The sequence below is a fragment of the Kryptolebias marmoratus genome, linkage group LG21 (assembly GCF_001649575.2).
Source record: "Kryptolebias marmoratus isolate JLee-2015 linkage group LG21, ASM164957v2, whole genome shotgun sequence".
Lineage (NCBI taxonomy): Eukaryota > Metazoa > Chordata > Actinopteri > Cyprinodontiformes > Rivulidae > Kryptolebias > Kryptolebias marmoratus.
Genome location: NC_051450.1, coordinates 3,511,662 through 3,534,511, shown reverse-complemented (window position 1 = coordinate 3,534,511; position 22,850 = coordinate 3,511,662). Strand labels below are relative to the sequence as shown.

The 22,850-nt window shown below is 40.8% G+C and overlaps 1 protein-coding gene and 1 pseudogene across 2 annotated transcripts in view; both read right to left on the bottom strand.

Annotated features, from left to right (window-relative positions):
• Positions 1–9,936, bottom strand: part of LOC108247130 — a 29,625-nt pseudogene extending 19,689 nt beyond the window's left edge.
• A 6,267-nt stretch (positions 9,937–16,203) lies between these two features.
• Positions 16,204–22,850, bottom strand: part of map3k8 (mitogen-activated protein kinase kinase kinase 8) — a 9,822-nt gene continuing 3,175 nt past the window's right edge. For both annotated transcript variants that reach the window (XM_017435031.3, XM_017435032.3), the window contains exons 4-8: positions 21,992–22,253; positions 20,978–21,084; positions 20,087–20,239; positions 18,154–18,400; positions 16,204–18,073 (exon numbers count right to left, since the gene is read on the bottom strand). In XM_017435031.3, coding sequence (XP_017290520.1) covers positions 17,949–18,073; positions 18,154–18,400; positions 20,087–20,239; positions 20,978–21,084; positions 21,992–22,253 — 894 coding nt within the window. In that variant the 3' untranslated portion in view covers positions 16,204–17,948. The remainder of the gene's footprint in view (positions 18,074–18,153; positions 18,401–20,086; positions 20,240–20,977; positions 21,085–21,991; positions 22,254–22,850) is intronic.

The following is a 22,850-nucleotide window of genomic DNA, read 5'->3' as shown; positions in this document are numbered from 1 at the left end:
AACATGTTTACCATATTCAGTCTTGTAAAGCTGAATTTCAGCTCAACTAACCATTGTGGTCTATAAACACTCCTTTTTATCGGCTGCAGCAGTAATCTCCTTCTGTGAGTTTTAAATCGTTTGATTATCTTTGTGATCTCTCATAGAGGGATCATAGAAATGCAGATACAGGCGAACCAGCTCCACTAGAGCTCTGAAATCGTGCATTTTGAATGGAGTGTGGCGCACACAGTCCACGCCACGTTATAAAAGGTGCACGACGCAACGTGAGGTAGACAAAGGTAGTGGTTTTGGGGGTGCGGGTGGAAAAAAAAACTGTGTATAAAAAAATGACATATTTATAATAAACAAGCGAATCTTAGCCTATATATATATATATATATATATATATATATATATATATATATATATATATATATATATACACACTTATATTATACACTTTTGTGTTGAAAATGAGGAAAATAATATGCTATCTGCAACTTACCGTATTTTCTGTACTATAGGGCGCACCAGATTATAAGGAGCACTGTCAATAATTGGCCCATTTTTGAACTTTTATCATATATATTGTGTTGATTCTGGAGGTGTTGTATTTTTGTACTTCCTGGTGGGCCGTCTTGGCGGCTGATTGGCAGCTCTTCTCCACTCCCTCTGCACCTGTGGCAGATCAGGCTCGTCAAGAGACGTGTGGTATTTAAGGCCGTGGTGGGAACCAGACCAGCGCTGGAGCATTGTTTTGCCTTCGTGGTAAAGTGCTAAGCCTTTGCAAACTTTCTAGTAATCCTGTGAACTCTTCCTGAGTTTTTTGTACTTTTGTGTTTTATACCTACCTAGGACAACCTGACCTTCGTGGATCCAGTCTGGTCTGTTTTTTGGAAACCCGCCACGAAGATAAGATACCTACCTGTTTGCCTGTGCCTGTCTGCCTGCCTGAAAAGGATATTACCTGTTGCCTCCTGGAGAATCTGCTAACCTGCTACTGGGAAATACTCACCTTCTATACTCACCTCCGTGCCGTGGATCACTCTTAGCTCCATCCTGGTTCCTGTTACTCTCGCCCTACCTGGTCACTGTAAAATAAACTCACTTCTTGTTAAGTTGGTCTCCCGTGTCTGTCTGATGCGGAGCTGCTCATTTTAGAAAGATTCAGAATCAAGACAGAATGCTCCAGCCAGACCAAACTTCTAAGAGCAGCTCCGGTGCCGGACAGACCGCGGACACGTTAATTCACCATGAACATCGGTTAGATCAGTTTGACACCCTAATTCAACAGCTTTACCAGGTACAACAAGATACCCGCGCCACTTTAAACCAAGTTTCTCACAGGATAGTGGCTCTGGACAATCGATTAGGTACTCTAATTCCCACAACTCCACCTACTCCGCCTACTGTTACCACGCCCAGACTTGTCTCTTCCTCAAGATTTTCGTTTTTGTTTATCTAGACGATATTCTGATTTTTTGCATGATCTAGAGACTCACAAAACTCACGTTAGGGCTGTGCTGCAAAGACTGTATGAAAACAAACTGTTTGTAAAAGCTGAAAAATGTGCGTTCCACGTCTCCACTGTCTCTTACCTGGGGTTCATTTTTGAAAAGGGACAATATCGCACTGACCCAGAGAAGATCCGAGCAGTCAATGGCCAGTACCAGCTAACCGTAAAGAACTTCAACGTTTTCTGGGTTTTGCAAATTTCTATAGAAGGTTTATCAAGGACTACAGTCGAGTAGCCATCCCTTTAACGCAGCTTACATCCACACTCCGTACATTCACTTGGTCTCCTGCAGCAGACACGGTATTTGGCAGACTAAAGACTCTGTTTTCTTCAGCCCCCATCCTTTGTCATCCTGATCCCGAAAGACAGTTTTTGTTGAGGTTGACGCTTCAAATACAGGAGTCGGGGCAGTGTTGTCCCAAAGATCTGCCTCTGATGATAAGGTCCACCTGTGCGCCTTTTTCTCCCGACAATTATCCCCATCAGAGCAGAACTATGATGTGGGAGATCATGAGCTCTTGGCTATTAAACTAGCCTTGGAAGAATGGCGACACTGGCTGGAGGGGACTACCGAACCTTTCGTAATTTGGACGGACCACAAAAACCTCTTACCTCTGGTAAGATGCTAGATTGGACTCATAATCATCGGTTCACCTGTCATTCCGGCATTTCTAGAATGTTGGCTTTTACTAAACTGCATTTTTGGTGGCCTACTATGTCTGCCTACATTAAGGATTTTGTGAATGCATGCCCTACCTGTGCTCGAAATAAATCTCTCCATCAACCTCAGGCTGGACTACTGCAACCCTTACCCATACCTGCTCGCCCCTGGTCTCACATCTCCCTGGACTTCGTCACCGGACTTCCACCATCTGAGGGTAACACGGTCATTCTAAATATCATTGATCGGTTTTCTAAAACAGTCCATTTCATCCCTCTGAAAAATCTACCGTCAGCTTTCGAAACGGCTCAACTTTTGGTACTCCACGTCTTCCGGCTACATGGGATCCCTCTGGATATTGTCTTGGATCGTCTCCCAGGTATGGAAGGCTTTTTGTAATGCTCTCGGTGCTCAAGTTAGTTTGTCCTCAGGTTACCACCCTCAAACAAATGGCCAGACAGAACGGTGCAACCAGGAGCTCGAAGCTGCCTTGCGGTGTGTCATCAACAATGACCCGTCATCCTGGTGTAAATACTTACCATGGGTCGAATATGCACATAACGGACATACATCCTCTGCTTGTCATGAATGCAAGTGTTTTTGGGTTTTGGTTCTTTGTTTGTTTCTGGTTCATGCTGTTTTGGATTTCATGCCTCGTCACCATTCACCTCCCCAGTATTTTTCCACCCATGCCTGCCACGCCCACCTCACCTGCTCCTCGTTCAGTCCACAGCTGCATCCCATAATCATCTTCCCTCTGTCTTTATAACCGGTCTCTGTTTTGTCACTTATCACTGGGTCATTCCGTTTTGTCTACTTGTGTCTTGCTCCTTGCCATGCCCTGTCTCTCATTTTTGGATTTTGTCTTTGTTAGTTTCGCTGCCACGTCAACCCTTTTGTTTTGACTGTTTTCTTTAGTTAATAAATTAGTTTCATTATCATCCGCTATGAGTCTGCGTTCTGGGTTCACCTCTGTCTCCACGCCATATGACACTGCTACAGGTTTCTCCCCCTTTGAAGCATCGTTGGGGTATAACCCTCCTCTGTTCGCCAGCCTGGAGACCGAGATACTGGTCCCGTCGGTGCAGACCCATATCAAGCGCTGTCACAGGATTTATCGACAGACCCAGGCTGCATTATTAAGGACAGCACAGCAAAACAAAAGGTTTGCAGATCGGCATCGTGCAATTGTTCCTGAGTACCGGGAGGGGCAGCAGGTATGGCTCACAACAAAAGACAATATCAAAGACGTTCCAAGGAAATTGTCTCCTAGGTTCATTGGTCCTTACACGATCGAAAAGGTCATCAATCCTTCAGCAGTGAGACTACGCTTACCATCATCTTTGAGGATCCATCCAACTTTCCATACATCTCAGGTGAAACCCGTTTCGGTCAGTGCTCTGTTACGTTGGTCTCCTGTGTCTGTCTGATGCTGAGCTGCTCATTTTAGAAAGATTCAGAATCTTGACATATATAAGGCGCACCAGACTATAAGGCGCATTAAACGAAACAAAACAGCCCCTTCTTTTCGGAGAATACTGCTCCGATGTAAAGGCCCCACATATTCTGGCGTACTTCACTCCGCGGAGGTCCGTGCATACTCAAGGCAGACTTGTCCGTGCAAAGTTCAAGGCCCGGTCCCAATACTCGCACTTCCACCCTCGTTCCACCCTCATGTCCTTCAAATGTGCGTTCATGCTGAAGGGTTTCAGTGCGTAGTGTGTCCCAATTCTCCGGAGTGCTCTTTAACCCCGCCCCCTTTTTATACTACAGCCGCCCTTCGGCTGAGCCTGCATCCAGGCGGACTTTGACAAAGTATTTACCCACAATTCATCGCTGCATGTGACGTTTTGGATTTTTTTTTTAAAACATCTTTATTTACAATGAAAGGGTTTTGAATTAAACAGCAGAAATATGGCAGTGGTGACAGAGCAAGCTGAATCTGTCATGAAAAAAGCAGTTTTCAAATGTAAAGTATTGAAATAATTCTTGTTTCACTCTGCTGTACAGGTGTGAATACTATCAAACTTTGCTCCGTATTCAACAAGTCAGAACAAAACACATTTGAACAGCCAAATATCTCCTGCAATGACTTTGGAAAGCAAAAGTACCTAAACTGTACTTTTAAAATTGTACTGCCACCTTCTTAAAATACCAAAACAGCGACCGGTCCCGCCATGTTGGATGTTGCAGTTATGATGCAGAGGCTGAAGTTGAAGACATAACCTGTACTGTCCCAGTTCTCCAATGTCTGCTTGTAACCTGAACACACGAACCCTTCTGTGCACTTCCACTAAGTACAGGCTTCATAGAGGGGTGTAGGGTGGAGTGCCAGTATTCGGACCGAGCCCAATTTTTATGACCGCATAGTGTCAAGATTCAGAGTCTTTTCTATATGAGCAGCTCAGCGACAGACAGACAACTGAGACCAGGAAGTAACGGTAAGTGCGTTTATTTACAGTGATGGAACAGTGCAGACTGGAACCGGAATCGGGATGAGGAGGCAGGCGATCCACTGCTCAGAGGTGAGGTGAGGCAGTGAGTAATTCTTCCAGGTGGAGCTTGATGGTATTTCTCCAGAAAAGGGTAGGTGAGTATTTCCTTTTAGGTGGCAGCAGACTTGCAGACAGACAGGCACAGGTGATCAGATGAGTACTTGGTTTGACAGGGTTTCCAGGAAGAAGACCAGACTGGCTCCAGAGTGAACAGGTAGTTCTAAGGCAAAAAACAAAACAACATTAACAACAGGATTCACAGGTCTGTGGTTTTCACGAAGGCTTGGCACATTTACCACAAGGCAAGTAATGCTCCAGCGCTGGTCTGGTTCCAACCACCGCCTTAAGTACTCCTGGCTTCCTGATCAGTCTGATCAGCTGCAGGTGAGGGAGGAGTGTCGACGAGACGTCACTCATCAGCCCAGGATGGCCCACCAGGAAGTAAACACCACAAACACACCACCAAAACTCCACCATCACCACACGTAGACGTACTCTGTGTCGCACAATAAACTGCCCAGCGAGAAACGGTGTTCACATCGAACTGTTCTGTGTGTGACTCTCAGGTGATAATCAGCTGCTCTCTGTGCAGCACTGGCAGGTGTGCAGTGGCTGCCCTGGTGGTGAAGAAACAGGGTTAAAGGCTCCTTCTTTTCTTTTGTTGTTTTAAAGCTAAGAAGCAAGTGATCTCTTCATCCTCGTCCGGTGAAGTCATGACTGAAAATTGTCACAACAGAATTTTAGGATTTTAGGCAATCTATACACTCGAGTATAAAGCCTGAACCATCTGCGGACGGTAGGCGCGGAGTCCGCATGGCTCACGGAGTACAGACCGTACACCAGAGTATGTGGGGGCCTAATACTGCAAGCTGTGCGACTTTGTAGTTTATCAAAGTTGTACTAAAACATTACGACTTCTTGCATATATAAGGCGCTCCGGATTATAAGGCACACTGTCGTTTTTGAGAGAATTGAAGGCTTTTAAGTGCGCCATATAGTCTGTTAAACATGGTATACTGTAATTTAATGTATACGGCCTTAAAAATTTAAGTTTGTAATCATTGAGAAAGGGGTAGGTTTATACAAGAGTTCCCTATTTCCTGCTCCCTTTTCACTCGTATATAGTAAGTGTTGTAAGTGAATGTCTTTGTAAATCAATGATGAAATTTGTTAAATCGAGGGAATAAACTGATTGATTGACTGACTCTGATGCACACATTTACATTAAACAGGCTAGGTCCATTGTCATCCACCTTTGTACAGCAATACAAAATTCCCCTGACACAATAATCAATAACCTTTGTGAAAAAAAGTATTATCCGAACTTTCAATCGGAACAGTTTTGAAACCCAATGGGAAATAGAGGCCCACCATTTACTTACCATTGTTCATAGTTCACACCTATGACGTTTCTTCTGCTTGACTCAGAGGTGTCAAGGCCACCTTCAACGCTCTGAAATAGGTCATCTACTGGCCTGGAATGCGTAAAGATGTCACTGATTACATCAAAAGATGTCTGGTTTGCTGCCAATTACAGCTTGCAAACCTCATCCACAGAGCTTCTCTGCAAAGTAGAGGAATCGTCTTTCCTTGGTCTGAACTTCAAATTGATTGGGTTTGACCCCTCACCAACTCAACCAGAGATAACAAGTACTTTCTGACTGTGACATGACAATCACCAGATGGGTTGGTTGTCTACCAGCTCCAAACAATATGGCAGAGGTCCCCAACCTTAGTCCTCGTGGCCTGCTGTCCTGGATGTTTTAGCCGTTTCCTCACTTCAACACTTGAAGTGAAAGGAATGAGTCATTGACAACTTTTTGCAAAACTTATTGACATTCAGAAAAGGTAGTTCAATTATTTGAATCAGGTATGTTAGAGCAGGGAAACGTGTAAAACATGCAGGGCAAGTGAACCATGAGGACCAGGGTTTGAGACCCTCAATCCAGCACAAACAACTGCCTATCTGCTGATGAAAAACACATTTTCTCTCTCACGTTAACGCTGAGAGGGGGACCTATTTCACTTCTGAAGCGATGCAACAGCTATGCCAGATGCAATGAAGGCAACTTTAAATGAGCAAACTGAACAGTTGAGAGAATTATGGAGCAACCAACCATTGAGACTAGTGAAAGAATTTGAGTTTTGTTTCAGTTATTTATTTTTTTTTAGTTTATTTTGTATTAAGTTTATTGTTTCTGTAATTCCGTTTTATTTTCTGGCTGTTCCTGTGATTAGTTTTATGATTGTTGTTCTGTTCCCTGTGCCCTCTTTGTCCCCTGCCATTACTCACCTGTCCTAAGCCCTTTACTAGTCTGCCTGCCACACCCTTCTACACCTGCCTCAGGTTTGTAATCAGTCCCCTGTGTCCACTTAATCTGCCTTTAAAACCAGTTCGTCTACTTCATTTACTCACTGGCTCATTGTTGCATTCATGCATTGTCTGATTTCCTTGTGTCTTCTTCCTTGTGGTACCAGCATCACCATAATGTGTAAGATTTTGTTATGTAGTGTTTGCTGCCACATCAGCCCTTTGTTTTTGTTTCTTTTAAAACAAATTAGTTTTACTTTGATGTGCCTCATTGTTGTCTGCATTTGGGTCCAGCAACTGCATGCACAACACACCAGAACATGAAAGACTTAAACATCTGAAAGCTACCTTCACCTTGGCCCAGAAAAGTCTAAAGAAAACATTTGAATAACGTAAAGCTTACTATGATCAGAAAGTGTCACACGATGAACTTCAAGTGGGGGACAAAATCTGGTAGTTTTTTAATATGGTAATTTTGGGTAGTTGTCTGTGTGGATAAAAAAAATGATTACGTGTTTACAAGGATTTTATTTATAAACAACAAAAAATTTGTTTAGGAAAAAAAATGTTCCGGTGTGGACAAGGCCTAATGCAGTAGTATGAAATCCTGGTCCTGGAGGAACACTGTCCTGCATGTTTTAGGTGTTTCTCTGCTTTGAATGACTGAGCCATTAACAGGCTTCTGCAGAACTTGAGGACCTGCTGATGAGCAGGAAACATCTAAAACATGCAGAACAGTGGCCCTCCAAGACCAGGATTGGACAGCACTGGCCTAACATAAGAAAAATTAATTTGTAACAATTTTCTTACTCTGTGTTTGAGGGTCCAGATGGATTGTTGAAGCAAAGAGGTTCTTTTTTAGAGGCGTCACTCTTCAGCGACACACAGCTGGATACTGGAGACTTTTCTCTCGGTTTGAGTTGACCTCTAAAACAGAAACATGTTGTTAGTCACATCACTACAGTGGCCGACAGGTGCAAACATGCAGTAACCTGGCCAAACGATCAGCAAAGTGCTGTGCATGCTCCAAATAGTTAAACACCAAATTAGTTTTTATTTTTCACTAGGAAGACACAGAGGTCTGACTGCCAGCACTGGGAAAAATGGCAACCAGTATTTTTAACTCAAACTGGAAAGTGCAAAGCTCCAAGCTTTTAAACAGCAATGAGCTGCTCCATAATTTTTGTGCTAAACTGACATTTAAAATTTGTTTCTAAATTCTCAACGCCAATTTTATTTTATTGTGTTGATTCATTGTTTGTTTGTTTACTTTATTTTGATTTGTTAAAATTTTGTAATAACATTTTAAAATGGAACATTTGGTGTCTGTTACTGATGATAATTATGATGAAAGTCTCTGTAATGAACAGATTTAGCTCTCGGGTGAATAAATAAAAAAATCCAAATATTATTGATTTCCCATAAAATGCAGTTCAATCGGTTTTTGAACTATTAACTCAAACTGGTGCCCCCTTTTTAATAAGAACTTAACCACTAATAAAGTAAGTACACCCTTCTTACATTATCTGTTAAATAAAATAATAAAAATAGGCACCTTCACTGACAGACAGCTAGAAAATGGATTTAATCTGTGAACACACAAACCTCTGCAGAGATTCACAAGGTTTCATGTTTGTATCAGTCCTCTGAAGTCAGACTACAGCTTCTCTTGTTAATCTCCAAGTTTTTATACTGCAATGAGCTGCTCCATTTTGCAAGCTGAACTCATATACAATTTACTCTCCCTCCCCCTCCTGAGCGCTAAGGTCTTTGGTATGGTCCATATGCAAGGTGTTCTGGTAATATGCATGAAAGTGTGAATTGGTGTGAAACTGACTGGAGATAAGATTAAAAACTGTGTTGCTTGTTCTGGAAAGTTAAAACCTTAGACTTTATCCACTGTTTGATGTTGGTTTTCATTGTCCAACTAAGATGGCCTCTTTACCACCCCTTTCAAATCATTTAACTTTTTTGTTCAAAGTAAGAAGATTACTGTCTAAGAGTGTTCCTTATCCTCGAGGTGTGAGAACAAGGCAAGAAAGGAGGATTTATTTGTCATTTCCAGAGTTTGAAAACTTTTACAGGTGTACTTGCAAGTCCCAAAATGAACACTTCTGTCAGTTTGGGTCTCTTTAATGTAGTTTCTCACATGGTACTGACCTCTGTCATTGAACATGTTGATACAGTTGCTGCATGAAAAGTTGGTACTTTGGTGCAGTTTTAAACCTGTTTTAAAGTGCCTGACCTGACCTGACCTGACCTGACCTACAGTGTTTACATGATTTAAAAACAGCAGGATGTGTCATTATCATCTTGTAACTGCAATCATAGCCAGCCTGGTCAGTGAGAAAATCCTACCCATTATCCAAATTGAAACGCAATGAGCTCAGACAAAATAAAAACTAACTAACAAACAAAAAAACTACTTTACAAAATCAAGCAGAAATACCTTGAAGCTGTTGAACCTGGAGACTTTCTCTTTGTGGGCAGACAGCTTGATCCTTGATCTGCTGTGTCTTCCTCCTCCTCCACATAAACGTCCATGTTGTTGCTTTCAGTCAGTCTGAGAGGGAAACAGGAACACTGACTGTGTGCTCCAACAAAGAAATCAGGTCTAACAAGTCTGGCCAACTTTCTCAAAAACAGAAAAGGTTTTAGATTCCTGCTTGTCAGTCTGTTAGAGTTCATTTCATAGTAAAGAAAATGAACTTTCACGAGAGTAAGATTTGTTTCTTATGAAGCTTCAGTTTGTGATGACACTGAAACTTCTGGATCGGCTGTCAGTCTGCAGCTGAGAGCAATTTTGTCTGTAGTTTCTGCTGCTGTTCTTCATCAGTCAGACCTCCACCTGCCACACATCCCTTCTTCCCTCCACAGTTCACAAAGAGGAAACTCACTCAGAGACTGAATATGGAGTTAACACTCACCCTGATTCTTCTGGTTTCTGTCTTTTGCTCTGTTGGCTTGAACTGACTGAACATGTTTCTTACTTCATCTCATGAGAACTGGGCGTATTCCTTTTCAGACAGAAAGAAGCTAATGACATGCAGCAAGAAAGTGTTTCCCTCCTAAAAGGAAGGAGGGAGCATTTTCAAGTAAGTTTATGTCAAAGGACACAAAGACGTTGAGCACCTGAAAATTAAATCACAATGTTACACAAGCATATGAAATATAAAATATAAAATGAAGATAAAATAACTAATAAATTAATGAGAAACTGTGGTTAAAGTTCATGACTGTGTTATCTGTCCATCTTATCCGGAAGACACATTAGTAATGTGGTGGAGTAAAAGGAGCATCATTGGTCCCTCATATGTTCCAGTACTGCAGTCCATATCCTAGAAACCTTGAGAATGTTACCTGAAAGTTCGTATCTCAGTCTTTCCACATGTAGAATACTTATGAGTTCAGTCAGCCAAGTCTTGAACTTGGGGGTGTCAGGAGTTGGGATGACGGAGACGAACCCAGAGCGCAGACTCATTGTAAATGAAATAACAATTTATTAGACTAAGGGATAACAAAAAACAAAAAGCTGACATGGCAGCAAAAACATCAAAATAAACTAAATCTAAACAATGCAGAAAACAGGATGAGGATCGGGAACAGGCAGGACAGAAACACGCTACGAGCAACAACAAACAATGAACCAGCGGAGTATTGGAAGAAGTGACCGGGTTTTAAACACTGAGGATGACGAGGTAAGTGGTAACATTACACAAATGTTACAAACATGAGGGACAAAGACAGAACCCAAACAGAACAAACCAAAAAGATAAACAAAACCAAATAACCAAACAAAAATGAAACAAGACCAAAACAAAGAGAAAACCCAAAACCCCCACAGGGGGCTCAATCAGACTTCCTCAGTTTCAGAATACACCTCTTCGCAATCATCATACATAAAGTTAGAGCAGTATGCATGTTACAATCCAGGTTTTTCAGGTTGTTGGCATATCCCAACAGAGCAGACAGATGTACTGAATCAGTTGGAGCCTAGCATTAATTGAACAAGACTTGATATTAGTTAATATTTCATCCCATGGTTTATATTTAATCTCAATAGCAGCTCCCCTTCCCAAGCTTGTTTTATTTTAGTTGTAGATGAATCTAAGGTACTTGAGAAGAAGTGGACCAGCGCTGAGATCCAATATTTTGCTTCAGGGAGGGTCTAGGAGAGATTTTAACAGTGCTTTATTCTCAGATGGTAATTTTACAACCTTTTTTAAAAACTTTTTTTTTGTGTCTGAATCTTAAACTGAATTGTCTCAGGCTCTAACCCATAAGGCGTGATGCTCCAGCAAAGATCTGGAACCAACTGGAGGCTTAAATACCGGTGCTGCTCATTAGGCGGAATCTGCTTCAGCTGGGAAGGAAAGATTAACGATACTGCCGGCAGGGTGGAGACAAAACTCCAGATGCCCACAACATCTTGTATTTACAGTTTTCACCAATTGTCAAAAAGAAGTGTGACAGTAAATGATCACGCTTGCAATGTTTTTGTCTTCATTGGCGTTGGTTTAACTCTGTATTTAGTCCGAGTTTTCATACACCCTGAATAAGAACACTACAGTGGGTGAACATGTGCACCTGTAAGCAGCAGCCATCCATTTGACTTTATAAATCGCAGTAAGGCTGCAGGATGTATAGAAGTCACATTAGCTAAGCTCTACAACAGTCAAAGTATCTCTTTTAAAACCAAAAAGATGAACAGTAGATAATATGCCATGCCAGCAGGGTATCTGATGACTGGCACTGCATATGTGTTGATGGCTTGGACTTTGTTCTTGCCATTCAGCTGGATCTTCAGGACCTGCCTTACTCGCTGTAGGTACTTGGTTGTGGCTGACTTCCTTGCGACCTTATCATGGTTGTCATTTGCCTGTGGGATTCCACTGTATTTGTAGCTGTCTTGAACATCTGCAATGTTGCCTTCAGGTGGTTCAACCCCTTCAGTTGTGACCACTTCGCCTCTCTTGGATACCATCAGACTGCATTTATCCAGTTATAGTGACATTAACTGTACATCCTGGTGAGGTGGATCAGTGAGTTGATGTCTCGCTCATTTTTGGCATACAGCTTGATGTCATCCATGTAGAGGAGGTTACGGTTCTACTTTGGAACCGGTATCCATAGCCACTCTTGATTGATGCAATAACCCAGCTGAGGAGGTTCATGTCTATGCAGAACAGGAGTGGGGATAGAGCATCAAATCCCACAGACAAATGGCAACAATGGTGAGACTGCAAAGAAGTATGTGTGGTTTTGTATCCCTATCAGACAACATAAATTCATGAAATTTAGAGGTATTAAGACTACTACAAATAATAATTTCATATGTTTCCCCTTTAAAAGGGGCGGTGCCCTAAACAAGTACAAAATCGTCCATCCATCCATCGTCTACTGCTTATCTGTGGTCAGGTCACGGAGGCAACATGTCCAGGAGGGAAACCCAGACATCTTACCCCATCGAGACTATCCAGCTCCTCCTGGGGGATACCAAGGCCTTCTCAGCAAGGATGAAGATCTGGTCCTTTGGTCCACTGTTCCACGACCGGAACAAAAGCCACACTGCTCCTCCTGAATCCAAGATTCAACAATCGGTTGGAGCCTCAAGTAAAATTAGAACTTAAACTTAGTAAACTTTACACTAGAGTAAACTTAGAAAATTAATAAAAACTAGTAAAAGTACAAAATTAATGAACAAATTATTAAATCATTCATCTTTTAATTGAAAATGTAAGCTTTCTTCTACAATTGGTATTACTCTGTAGAAGGCTGATTTCAGTTTGACACTGAAGAAGTTTTTTTTTGTAAAGAAGGACAATTTATATTGAACACTATGGATTTATGGCAGCAATAAAAACATAAAACATCCAAAGGGGTGAATACTTTTTATAGGCATTGTTTTTTTAAATTGAGTTAAATTTTTTTTTTTTTTTTAGGGGGGGGGGGCAGCTGTAAACTCAGATCTGGCTACACTACTGTGAGGTGTGGGTCCAGTTTGTGTTTTTTGCACTCTGCAAAACAAACACCAACAAGTAAACACAGAAATATTTACATACACTCAGATCCTGTGAAGGCCAGTGGACATATATAATGCTTGTGAGGGAATACATAAACCAGCAAGACAGACACAGGAAATCTGAAGAACTGACTTCCAATTTATTAACAGAAAAAACAAAATATATTTCCACTTGGGGCCCATTAAAGAGGGCAACAAAGCAAAATGTTTAACTCAGGTACTAAAACAGGAAACTAAAGCACTAACTGATCTGATGACTGAGACGAGAAGGAAACCTTTATAGTGCCTGATCAGGCCATTTAGACACAAGAGGAGTTATACAAAAATTAAACTAATTTACAAAGTTACTAACAAACCAAACAAAACTCATTAAAGTAATGCTAAATAGTAACCTGTGAACAACTATTTACAGTTTCAGCAGATCTGATGCAGCTGGGGCTCCAGTAATGGGCAGGGCAACTCCAGCAGCATTTCCAAAGGAACTGCTAACTTAAAAGAAAACAAAAGTTAAATCATTGCAAAATAAACTGCAGCAAAATTTGGTAAGGAAAGCTAACTAAATGTGTGCACTCCAAATAGTTAACCACAGAATCAAAGTTGCTAAAATGTGAAAATATGGTACATAAATATATGAATGCCCAGTTATTTCATGTGTATGTTTAAATAACAAAATGCATAAAGAAGTTACCACAAACTGACTAATAAAAGCAACAGGATGTTGCTCATCTGATGATCCCTGCAGGAGGACAGCTCCAATATGCTTTTCACAGGCATCTGTTTGCAAAAAAACTCCCCATTGTTTGTCTCCACAGGAACTGTAGGTGTTACAATGCAAAGATTTATGAAAAGATACATTCTGCCCTTTTACCTGCTGCCTTTCATTGCCAGAGTTTTAGACTAAGATTATCTTATGATAAGAAATGACAGTTAGACCATTTCTGGCTATAAAACATTATGCTCAATCTTATACTATAGTGCAATGTGTCTGTCAGGAAAGTGGTGAGTAAGAACCCAAGGATGAAGACTAACACAGGGACCGGTTTTACAAAAATAAAGATTTTAATAACTACAGGATGACAGGGGAGCAAACAAAAACAGAACTAAATAACAAGCACACAGAGAACAGAGAAACAGACTGATGAAGGAGAACCGGGTTGGGAAAAATGATTACTAGTGGTGAAAGCTGAGCCTAATGATCATGAGGAGAAGGTGTGGCTGGTTATCTGAGGGTGAGCATGACTGACGGAAACATGGCTGATGTTACAAGGTATCTCATAAATAAAACAAGGAAAACACAGTAAAATAAAAGAAAATGACCAAAGGAATACAACACAGCAGCAACAGCAAACACAAAACGTCAGTGTCATGCTTGGAGTAAGTGTTGTGAATCACTCTCAGCTACTACCACATCAAATTTAAGCTCAACATCTGTAAACTGAGTCACTGCCATCCAAAAGTTAATCAGTTGTAAATGTAAATCCACTGATAACTAAACCACCAAAACACCAAACCTTAGCTCGATATCTGTAAGATTAACAGGATAGTTATAAAAGTATAATAGTGATTACTTTCATTAAAATCTGTCCCGTGGTTTAGGAGATACAGATCCATTATCGCTCTCCTCTCACCATTCAGCAGTGGGGGATAATCAGCGAAATGGAAGGTCTTAACATTTTGGTACGAGCTACTGAGGGATCCATTTCCATCAGACAGGAACTGGTCTTCAGATGAATTTGTGAAAGGCTTATGTTGTTAAAGCAGTAACTGGGTAGTTGCAGCCATGTGGAAATAAATTAGGCCCAAGTTTAAAAAGCTGGAGTTAGCTTTAGGTTCTGATGAGTCAATGCAGCTCTTTTTTCTGCAGTTCACTAAGCATGTGATCCTCATTAACATGAGCTTACTGTGCATGCTGAACAGACTGTCGGTGCAATAATGTGGACGCTGTCAAGACAAATTTATTTGAATGACTTCACACAGCAGACTGCAGGAGCTCAACAAGCAGTCTAACATAGTCTCATAGCTGAAAATTAGGCAATGCAATAATAAACAAGGGCAATATGGACAAAGTTAATTTTAATTAAATATAAATAATTAGAGAACTTGTTCATAACTGATCATTTTTAGAAGAATGCACTTGATTGGCTTCACTTGTCACTAACTTTTGAATCATTCAGATATAAAACTTGTGTCATTTTGTAGATGTCTTAACTTTTCTGAGATGTGTTGCAGCCACCAAATTCAAAACTACCTTTATTATCTTTATTTTTTCCAAGACATCGGTACAGTTTTCAAAATTTAAACAACAAATAAGTTTATTTTGTTCCACTGTCAATAAAATATGTGTTTATTAGATCTGAAAATCATTGCTTTCCACTTTTGTTTACATTTTATACATGTTTATACATTAAAATCTCTTCAGTTTCTCAGTGAAGCGTGTACCCAGTTGTACCTGTACTGACCTGCAGGCGGTAGTGTTGGCCTGTCACGTTCAGAGGAAGCCAGGGACACTTACTGTAAATGCTGTGGCTTTCAGATCACTATCAGAGTCAACCTCCTCCCGCAGCTGAGCTCACCGCCCACACTCATGTGATGCTTTCAGAAAGAGGAAGAGTGGGCCTCAAACGCAGATAGGAAAGAGACCTGTTTACACATTTCAGCCATCTGGGTTTCCCTGATGCAAAACCCTTTGCTACTACTCATGACTAAATATGAGAATGTAAAATAGTGACAGACTCTGCTCCAGTTTGATTTAGGTCTCGATTAAAGTATAACTGCAAGGGAATCCAGGAAAACCACATCTGTGCCTTCCAATGAAGTGACCCTGACCCCTTCAGTTGATCTTTTTATCTGTTGAATTACCTTAGAATATACAGCTGATGCCCTTTAAAGTGACATAGCTCTACTTTATATTCTATAAGTATTCAGTTGCTGTTTTCAGTGAATTAAAGTTGTTGTTTTGAAAGCCTCTAGCTATGATCAAGTAAAAACAAATGTAGGAAGTCCAGTGAGACAGGTTTATTATTAGGTGAAGAAGAAGGTTTCAGTTTTTTATTACACGATTGTCTCTTCCTTCTACTGATTTAGTCTCCAAAAAACCCCTTTTGTTTGTTTTTTTATTTTTGTAGGAGTTATTAAACACCTTATCCAATATGAGTGACCTTTTTAAATGATTAGAGAGAGAGAGGGGGGGGGGATGAAATATTCACAAGCATTATGTAGTTTTTATACTTTTATTGCATTTACAGCACAAAGACTGACACATTTCAAACTCTGGGTGAATTTAATGCAGAAGTAAATTGATCTTTTTTTGAGTAAAAGATGCACAGCAAGCTTCATCTAACAAGATGTACACAACATAAAGTACACATGCAGTCTTAAGAAGTTTATAATATTCCACAGGAATCAACAAGAGGAAGTCCACAAAGAACTACAAACAATTCATTACATGCCCGTGTAATGCACACATCCAGCTTTCATTTGAAGAAACAAATAACTTGAATTCCTTTTGCATTCAGAGCTGCTGTGTTGTTGCCGTGCAGGTTTGATGTTTTCCCCACACAGTTCACCTTTCAACTGATACCTGTGAGATCTTTGTACATGCCTAAGGTAACTGCCCAAATTACGCAAACCTTTCTCCCCCATCTGTAGATGGAGTTATTTATAAGGTGAAGAGCAGAGGGCTGTAAACTGAGACCATCACTGCAACTGGCAGAATGTAATTATAACAAGTTACACTTAATGTCTGACATACTGTCAACATGATTAAACTATGCTTGTTTTTGGTAGGAGGGCAATGTGATAGCCAGATAAGACTTATCCACAAGCAGCAGGCAGCAAAACGAAGCTTTCTTCTTAAAACTGAGAGCTTTAAAGTCTTACCATGGGAACTGTAGTTAGAATGTTGAAACTCTGCATACCAAACCTGACAGGTCTACGGTGAACACCATTTGTTACTGTAATACCTACCACAATTACAAAAAGTACAATTAGATCCAGAAAATGCATTGTTAATCACAACTTGTCATGCAACCACTGTCCTGCAGGGTTGTCTGCTGTGTAAAAATCTTAATCCATCCCTCATTTCTTCATTCTTTGCCTCCAAAGAACCAGACCTTCTTTAAAAAAATGATCATGAGCTGAACTTTTTTTTCTTCTTGATTTTTGGTTTTAAGGATTTATAAATGAACCACAGCAAGAAGCTCAGTTTAAATTGTACTGTATCTTTAGGTTATTTCATATAAGCAACCTGTTAAAAAACTTCCTCTACAGTTTGAGAGGGGTAACATAGTCTTATTGCAACAACCAGTTGATTTTCAGAGATGTGTGGGTCAAAAACTTAAACTTCAGGTGAAAAAACCTTAACTGAACAAAAGAAGCTGCAGGGATAAAACAACTGCAACAGAAAAACACTGATGCATACCAATTTAAACAAGAACTTTCCCAAAAATCAGTAGCAAAAGGTTTAACCAGATAATCTGAAAAGAAAAAACTTTTGGCTCAAATTTTGTTCATAATGAGGAGGAGCACAGGAATGCTATCAGCATGCTGGAATAATACTTCTGTTGTTTTCTTACAATGTGTCATTTTACAGCACCCATTTTCCATTCTTATAAAATGTAAATGGAATACATTTAATCCTTATTGTGGCATTGACAATTAGATTTTTTCTGAACAGTTTGCTGGTAGTCCAAAATAAATATCTATAAGAGAGGCATTCTGTCTAGGCAGGTTTCAAGAATCACTCTCGAGTACTGCCCTCATGTCCCAAAGCTTCAAAAAGTCCAAGACAATGAAAGCTATAAATGAAAGACTTCAAAGCAACGTGTGATCCCAGGCATCTTGAATCTTTCAGTTTAATAATGAGCTGTGTTGCCTGCAGCTATCAGTGAGCTTCGACTCAAAGGATAAAAGCAAACAACCCACTGGCTGTAACCCCTCTTCAGACGGTACGCAGGTGGATGTTAGCCATATTCACATGTCGGGGGTCCTGTCACCAGCTTACAATGCCCTGACAACGCCCCCAGGTCAATGTACAAGGAGCCCTTCCTCCTCGTGTGGCCAGAGTCTTCAGAATAAAGAGAAGATTCTGCAGAAGAAAAGAAGTTCCAACATGATGTGTGTGGAAGTTTTAATAAGAACATCTAAGCTCAGCTGATGAGGGTTTACCTTGCGTGATGTCGTGGTGCTGGCTCTGTTGCCGTAGCAAAGTGTGCGTGGCCTCCTCCAGGGCAGAGTCCAGGCTCCAGCAGCGGGGCTGATTCTCCCTGGGTGGGTTGATGGCCTCGTCCTTCAGCAGTTCAGAGGCTGAGCTCCGCAGGGCGGGGTTCTTCTCCAAGGCTCGCTCTAAAAAGGAGCGCATGGCCACGCTGCAGTCCTCCGCTATGTCCTCCAGAGGGGGGGCCTGCTTGTGGATCTGTGGGCAAACAGAAACAAATGTCTCCTTAACTGCAGCATGAGGAAGAGAAATGGGCTTCAAAAGTGTCAATAATTCATGAATGTCTCCATATCATTGTGCACAATATCAATCATTTCAAAGGGATCTAATAAACTGCAAACAGGACCTCAATGCTAATTATATTTATATATATTTGACTGTCAGCTGGATCATCAGTCTCCAGCTTGCAGAGTGTTGTGAACAGCTTGATCATATAATCTGGATTTATTGCAACTAATTTAGTCAATATTCAACATTATTGCAATTGAATGTTTTCCTAGAATTGTGAAGCCCTACTTTAAGAAGTTAAAAAAGCTTCCAAAATGTAAATGTAGATATGACTCTAATCATCAGTTCTCCATGACAGCAGTTTCATGAGGAAGTGAGTAAGCGTCTAAATAAAGATAAGCAGAAAACCATAAAAAAGAACCATGTAATGGAAGAGTTTGAAATTAAAGAGAAGTGTTGCCTGACTAAATGTGCCAAAGGTCATTTTATCGCTTCACAATGTAGTATGTGACAGATCTGTAATAGGTCACAGAAAAGGTTGACACCGTTTAGCTACGTAGTATGAGTCAATACTACCTCTCTAGTAGTTTTCAATTAAAAGAATGTAGAGATGTTTAATCTCAGTTTCTGGTGGATTAGTCTGGAGTTGAGATACAGGACAATTTAAAAACAAAAGCATAGCAGCATTTGGTGCATGCACACTTTTACTGTGTGCCCTGGAAACTACAGTGAAGTCATTTATTCTGGTTTCCTAATGTCTGTCATGATTCAGCCTAATTCTGTTGCTGTCAAACTTTGATCATGTGCTGAAAATGCTAATAACAGAGGAAATTGTAAACAAAATTAAATAAAATTATCTTGCGAGAGAATCTTTGGTCAATCTATTTACCGTATTTTCCGCACTATAGGGCACACTGGATTATAAGACAAACTGTCAACCAATGGTCCATTTTCAAACTTTTGTCATATATAAGGTGCACCGGACTATAAGTCGCGTTGAGCAAAACAAAACAGCCCCGTCTGTTCGGAGAATTCTGCACTGACGTAGGTGTCAAGTATAAACACCTCCACCGCTCGCTCAGGTCTGCGCTGTGTGTGGAGCCCTGCGTGACTATACCTGAGCCTTAATGCTGCAGCAGTGCAGATTTGTAGTTTACCAAAGTTGTACTAAAACATTACGACTTCTTACATATATAAGGTGCTCCGGATTATAAGGCGCACTGTCGCTTGTTGAGAAAACTGAAGGCTTTTCAGTGCACCTTATAGTCCGGAAAATATGGCATTATATTACTTTGTATTTTAATATGTTATAATGTGAAACCACTATGATATTTTGGAAATTGGTGTGGTTTTAAAACGCCAATGCCAGATTCAAATTAGGATATTTTTGTTCCTAGCTTTTTTAAAAAACTTCACTTCAAAAGAGTTGCATAATCCCAATCAATTGTCCAACAGAATGCTAAAATGCAAAGTTAAACCAGAAACAAAAATAGCTGATGCTGGTGGTCATTTATTTAGAAGTGTAAGCACTAAAAGTAAAAATATCTAAGTCTATTATAAAAAAGGAAGGCTGCACCAAATTACACAGTAAGGAAATTGTTAGTTGTTAAGGCAATGAAAACAGCTAGATTAGATAAATAAACCTGAAGTACTTACAATGTACAGATAGGATGGGTACGCAGTCCGGGGGTATCTCCTGACCCAGGGAGGACTACCCGTCTGCATATGAATGATGGTAGTGCCCAGGCTGTAGATATCTGTCTTGGTGTTATGTCCTCGGCACAGAACGAGCTCTGGACTCATGTACATCTGTTTGGAAAGAAATGTCCAACTACATGAGTGACTGCAGATGAGAAGTGAAAGTAGTTCTAGTTATTGTTGCTTAAATTCTGTGTATCAGAGACACAAAAGGAAGTGGAACCTTGTTGTAAATGGGGCTTTCTACAACAAACAAGGTACAAATGTACAAACAAACCTTTAGACCCATGCTGTGTGTGTTAACGTAAGCAGTGCAAAAGTGTGTTGGCTTTCAAAGTGTGAGCAGAGTTCATATTTGTTTTTCTCTGCTGGAAATTCCAGCTTGCTCTTCCATGTTAGTTTGTGTCAGAGCAGCTCAGCGTTTTCTCAGGCTCTGTCTTTTTATGATTACTATCGAGTGTCTGCCCTGGGACTTTCCACTCACACCAAGCCCAGTGTGCATGCACAAAAAGCCACAGATGACAGAAAAAAAGCCTAAATGTGGAAAAGCAAGGACAATATGTGATGGGAGTGAAAACATGTGAAAATCTCTGGGACTCATCTTAAAATTTCCCAGAGAGTCATGAGTTTTTGTGCACTTATAGCTGCCAATCACTGATCTCAACCTTTTAGCCTTCAGAGCCTTAAAAAAAGACAAGTGCTGACAAGTCCCAAGTCTACTTTGTTAAAAGCCTGGAGAAATCAAGACTGCTGATGTTCTAGCAAACACACATCCTGAACATTGTCAACAGAAACTAAAGCATTGATTTTAGCTAGCAGGAACAAAAGACTTCAACTTTTATGTTTTACCTCTGTTCCTCTGAGGTCTCTGGGAATGTATACATCCTCTGTCATTTGCACCGTCAAGCCAAAGTCCACCAGCACTGCCTTGTCCGACATCAGGACGATGTTGCTGGCTGAGGAGGCAGAGACAAGCAGACAGTGAACAGTGTGTTCAGGGTTTTTGCTTTGCTGAGTTAACTAACATTTATTTTAAGCCATGCTTTATGTCATGTGTTTTTATTCATTTAAGCTGTAAAATATTTGCCTTAGGCTATGTCAGGTATAACACATGAATGTAGGTGTGAGAAAGCATTTCCTCAAAAGGTTCAGTTGCTTTTAAAAACTTCTATCCCAAGCTGTAATTGTGATGACCCAGTGCAGCAGTCAGAGGAACATGCTTGATGTTATAAATAAATCTGCCGTCTGTCTGAATGTGTGCAGGAGGAGCCGCTGGAATTTCCAGTCTCAGAAGCTTTTGTGCCATGAGGCTAACAGATGTGAGGGTGGAATTCTGTGTTCACAGTTTCAGCTCTACTTTATGTTGAGGATTAGCTATCAGATTTCTATGTAAGTTGGCAGACTCTGAAGAGTTTTTCTTACCCAACACAAAAACCTTTATTTACTCTGTGATGCCTGGTTGGTTTGTGGTTGATCTCAATGATTCACTTCTTAAGAAGTGTTAACAGGAACTTCACCTGTCTGAAGAATAGAAGCACCAATGCATAGTTTCCTGTAAGGCTGCTTGTCCTCTTCCTGTTTGCACAAGCTCGTGCTGTTCAGCACACAACTCAACACAATTCAAATTAAAGGCCTAGCATTCCTTGCAGGAATGCATATCACCCACCACCTTTCATACCAGAGATTTAGAATGAAATGATCTTATGTTGACAAATGACAAAGTTGTAGTTGTTTTGGACAAACCTTGAAATTTCATGAGATACTTTGGCAACAGACAGACACACACGCAAACACAAACACACATGGCATGGACCAAAAAAAATCCATCTGCCTTGCCTTTTGGCGGCGGACATTGTTTCTTACGTTTGATGTCATGGTGGATGACGTTGTGCGAGTGCAGATACTCCAGGCCCCGCAAGACTTGCTTGGCTACCCAGATGATCTCAAACTCTCTCATGGGTCCACAGCTGTCCAGCTTCTCCAGGACTGATCCTCCTTCGCCAGCTTCCATGAACAGGTGGACATTCTGGTCCCAGATCACAGAGCCGTACAGCTCTGCGATATTCTCATGGCGGAAGCGGGCCTGGAACTCCACATCTGCTGCCTTGAAGTTTTCCATGGGGATCTAGAAGAAGAATGATCAGATCTAAATAAATGCAGTAACACCAACAGACCAAACTGTTTTCTTGTGTTTACTCACAGTCATATCAGCTCGTGCAAATCTAACACACAACAAAGACTTTATGATGCTGCTTTAGTTTGGCTGTGTTTTTCTAGAAACGTTTTAATTATAGCGTGGATGGTTCATAAACTACCTATGAACTAATTATGTGGATAGTTTTAGAATAGACTAGGTTAGCACTGAGAGGGGAGGCTGGTGGCAACTATTATTCCCATGTAGTGATAAAGTGATCGTGTCGTTACACAAAAAACAGAATTGGATTACAGAATACAAGAAAGCATCAAACGTAGAGCTTTAATATTGTTTCATTGTAGGTCCAAAATCAGAAAATTAACTATTTAACACGGGGTAGCAAGAATAAATATTTAGATTTTCATTTGGTCGAGCAGGACACGCTGGAGGGACTATGTTTCTCAGCTGGCCTGGGAACGCCTTGGGATTCCCCCGGAGGAGCTGGCCCAAGTGGCTGGGGAGAGGGAAGTCTGGGTCTCCCTGCTTAGGCTGCTACCCCCGCGACCCGACCCCGGATAAGCGGAAGAC